General features: G+C 63.1%; 1 protein-coding gene across 4 annotated transcripts in view; it reads left to right on the forward strand.

Moving 5' to 3' along the window:
- The window catches only part of CUNH1orf174 (chromosome unknown C1orf174 homolog), an 8,440-nt gene extending 5,829 nt beyond the window's left edge, over positions 1 to 2,611 (forward strand). The window contains exons 2-5 of one of the 4 annotated variants that reach the window (XM_023536992.1): positions 199 to 309; positions 724 to 795; positions 1,167 to 1,631; positions 2,053 to 2,611. In XM_023536992.1, coding sequence (XP_023392760.1) covers positions 199 to 309; positions 724 to 795; positions 1,167 to 1,631; positions 2,053 to 2,157 — 753 coding nt within the window. In that variant the 3' untranslated portion in view covers positions 2,158 to 2,611. Of the gene's footprint in view, positions 1 to 198; positions 310 to 610; positions 796 to 1,166; positions 1,632 to 2,052 lie in introns of all 4 variants that reach the window. The other 3 variants (XM_023536993.1, XM_011370801.2, XM_023536994.1) reach the window with 3 other exon arrangements.
- Positions 2,612 to 3,953: the final 1,342 nt, after the last annotated feature.

Below are 3,953 nucleotides of genomic sequence, written 5' to 3' on the forward strand. Positions count from 1 at the left end.
GGGGAGGCCGTTACCCCAAGCTTCCAAGGCAGTGGGGAGAGGGGGCCCTGCGTGTGACTCGGCTTCGTGGGGATCCTCACGTGTAGGCCACGGGCATCCTCACGCGGTGACGGCATCGCGGGGTCCGTCTGCAGTGGGGACCCCGCCGGCCGCAGCTCCTTGGGGGAATGGCAGCTGACACCTTTGTCTCTGGTCCAGCTCACAGGCGGAGTGCGGGCTTCGGCACGCCTGCGAGCCCAGCCGTGTTCGGCCAGCTCAGCCTCTGCTCGGGACGTCGGTGTCGCCGCCGCTGCCAGGACGGCCTGTCAGGTGAGCCTCACTGCCAGGCCACCACCGGGGCCCTGATGCGGGTGATCGTTTCATTCGGGACCTTCCCTCCAGTGTGCTCGGCTAGAAGCCGGGGTTGCGCAGGTAGCAGAGGGCAAGGTGACGGCTCTGTCAGCCATCGGGGCAGCGTCCACCCTCCAGTCCAGGGGCTGCCATGGGAGAGTCAACCAGCTGGCGGGCATATGTGTCAGGCCCAGGCTCAGCCGCCTTTGCTGGTCGTTCCGCCGGGTGCAGCCTTCTGCGGGATGGCACGGTGCCGTCCCGCCCACCGGAGGGGCCGAAGGGATGGCACGGCGCCGTCCCGCCCACCGGAGGGGCCGTAGGAGAAGGGTGGAGTGGGCTGGGGACAGGAGCCCCGTGTCACCGGTCAGAGTGACGCCGTCCTCGTCCCCACGGCTCGAGTCCCCTTGGGACTGGATTCACACCCGCAGCTGGCATTTTTCTCGGTGCAGCTGTGAGAACGCCAAGGTCGTTTTCACGGGTCATGTCGGGCACCGGCTCTCCCGCCCGCGGCTCCCTCTCTGGCCGGGCCGCGGACACGGACGTGGGCTCCTTGTTAGTTTGTAAGCTGTCAGACCAGGCTTCCGAGCGTGCCTCCCGACACCCCTACTGCGAACGGCAGGCGTGGGAGCCGGGCTGGGGCCAGGTCCAGACCCTTCCCCAGCTGGCCCTTTGGTGGCAGCAGAGAAGCAAGTGGCCCGAGCACACTGCGTGCTTCCGTGTCTGCCGAGGTCCACGTGGGGCCGCCGCTGGCCTCTGGGTCGACACCGTTTGGCTTGCCATCGGCCTCTTACCCCTAGATGTGTCTGCTCTTCCCTGATGTCCTCCTTTCTCGACAGACTTCCTCGTCACACAAAGGCCCCGACAGGCGAACTTCCAAGAAGTTCAAGTATGACAAAGGTCAGCTCGTGAAGTCGGAGTTACAGAAACTGGTCCCTAAGAGTGATCGTGTCGCTTCGCCCGCGGTGCCGCCGGAGACCCCGTGTAAGGATGAGCCTCTGGCCTTGGCCGAGGACGGCCCGCCGCGGCCAGGAAAGGAAGCGGGCGTTCCTGCAGCACAGGACCTGGCAGGCCCTGCCCTCAGTCACCCCAGAGCAGTGAGTGACGGTCGCTCCGCGGAGACGGAGGAGGACCTGGCCCCGCCAAAACCCAGCGCCCTTCCGGGGACGGAGGCCGAGGGCGGCATGGCCGTGCGGGGCGGGTGCACGCACGCCCTTCTCATGGACAGCAGCGTCTTCCTGGACGACGACAGCAATCAGCCCATGCCGGTGAGCCGGTTCTTCGGCAATGTCGAGCTCATGCAGGTAAGGCTCCTGGGGCCTCCCTCCCCGGGCACCTGTGCGGGCTGCACTCCGTCGCTGCATGCGGGGACTGCGCCCCACGGAACCAAGTGTCCCAACGGCCGGATGCGGCGGAGAAAGCACAGCATCGCCCCCTTACGGCACCTGCGCGCTCCAAGCTGAGTCTCTGCCATTTCCCTGGGTTGGGGGCCCCAGCGGGGGTGCCGGCCTCCTGCAGGGTGCTGACGGCGTGTCTGGTGTGCGAGCAGCCACCCCGCTCGCGGGCTTCAGCCCCTGTCTCCCCCGCCATGCGGGCCTGCCCTCGCCCTCATCGGGAGAGCGCTGCCGTCTGGGGGGCCGCACTGCACCCCACATGGGAGGTGGAGCTGTGGAGGCACGTGCCAGCGCCCTGAGCCCTCGTGACAAGCCCGTTCTCTCCCCCAAGGACCTCCCCCCGGCGTCCTCGTCCTGCCCGTCGGTGAGCAGACGGGAGTTCAGGAAGATGCACTTTCGCGCCAAGGAGGAGGAGGAGGAGGACGCGGAGACGTAGAGCGAACGCAGCCACGGCCTCTCTGTTTCGTGCAGTTCACGATGTGGCGGTTTAGCAAACTGGGTTGATAAAAAGTCATCTCCAAGAGAGCGTGTTCGTCATCACTTTTGAGCTGACCCCTGAAAGTCAACAGCGCGGTGACCAGGTGAACTGACGCCGCCGGGGGTGGAAGGCTGCCCCTCAGGCGCCAGCGTCGCACCTGACAGCGGCGCCGAGGGGGCGGTGGTCGCGCTGGCTCGGGGCCTGGGCTAACGAGAGGCTTGTGAGCACGCGCTGCACCTAACTCTGGTTCTGACGACGTGGGCGTTGATGCTCCGTTGTCAGAGCTCATTCTTGCAGGCGACCAGCGACGGTTCTTACAGAACCTTCCTCTTTGTGTACAGAGAGCCAGCGTCTACTTTGGAAATTTAGCAAAATGCGTATGGTAAAAAATAAATATATTTTGAAAACGTTTTTAAAGAAGTCACATGTCCCTGAAAGGTTTGAGAGCCACGTGGATCAAGCGCACCCTGTCCTGCCTCATCCTCGGCCGCTCAGCCCCTCAGCATATGCGCCCAGCGCCCGCCGGAGGCAGGGCCTCGAGTGCAGCCCAGGCCTGAGGCCTGGCTGTGGCCTCCTCTTGTGCAGGCTGTTTGCGACATTGTCCGCCCTGTGTGGTGGGGACACAGGGCAGGGACAGGCCATCTTATGGTTGATAAGATGCTTGGTCTTCCCAGTTCCTGCCCTCACTCTGTAAACAGCCTAGAATTTCCTCAGTGTTGTGAGTGTCTTTTGTCATGTTAACGAGGCAGCCCTAGGAAGGGTGGGATCTGGTTGCCAGGAGAACTGACCTAGTGGTTAGAGGATTGGAAAGCTCTGTCCCACCCTGACCTGCCAGGAGGGGAGAGGGCCTGGAGGTTGAATCAATCACCAGTGGCCATTTCCTTAGCCAGTCATGATTCTGTAACGCAACCGCCATGAAAACCCTGGAGGAAGCTGGTCTGTCCTTCGGAGAGCTTGCGGGCGCGTGAACACGTGGATCCGGGGAGGGCAGGGCCTGGAGAGGGCATGAGAGCCCCACCCGCTCCCCGCACCTGTGCATCTTCCACCTGGCTGTCCTGAGCTGCAGCTCCATGTTCCCCGGCGCCATGCTTCTATGAGGCTAGTGGACAGCGAGGGCCGAGCCCCTCCATGGCGGGGTGTAGAGGCCCGGCCCCCCTTGTCAGGGAGCACCTTGCGATGCATCCTTGCCAGTGGATAGAGACACCAGTGTTGGTCGTCCCAGAGTGACCCACAGCACCGCGTAAGTAACGAGCTGTCAGGCAGTGATGGGCACCGTGTATGACAGTCCGTGAGATTGTGATGGAGCTGAAAACGTCCTACCGCCAGCGACGTCATGGCGGCGTACTGTCACGGCACCACGCATTGCTCACGTGTGAACAAATGAGCCGCCAGCCCTACAAGGACAGCGCGTAGTTACGTGCAGTACGTGACACTTGATGAAGAGCGACCATTACTGGTTTATAGTCTCGCCGTGCTACATTTTTTACCGTTTAGAATGGACTCTACTTATTAAAACCGCCGTGAAACTTGCATGCTGGCCGCAGCAGCCTCATCCAGCTCGTGTGTGCCGTGTCCCTCGACGGCGTCGCTTTCTCCTGGGCTTGGTTCGATCTCATTTTCTACAGAAACGTGCTGTACAGGTTCGGAGCCCAGGAGCAGGAGCCTGTCCCCGACCGCCCGGGTGTGGGGGAGGCTGTGCCGTCCGGGTTTGATGGTCACACACGACGAAATCCCCTAACGACACATTTCTCAGG

Source organism: Pteropus vampyrus, unplaced genomic scaffold, assembly GCF_000151845.1.
Source record: "Pteropus vampyrus isolate Shadow unplaced genomic scaffold, Pvam_2.0 Scaffold176, whole genome shotgun sequence".
In the NCBI taxonomy this organism is placed as follows: Eukaryota; Metazoa; Chordata; class Mammalia; order Chiroptera; family Pteropodidae; genus Pteropus; species Pteropus vampyrus.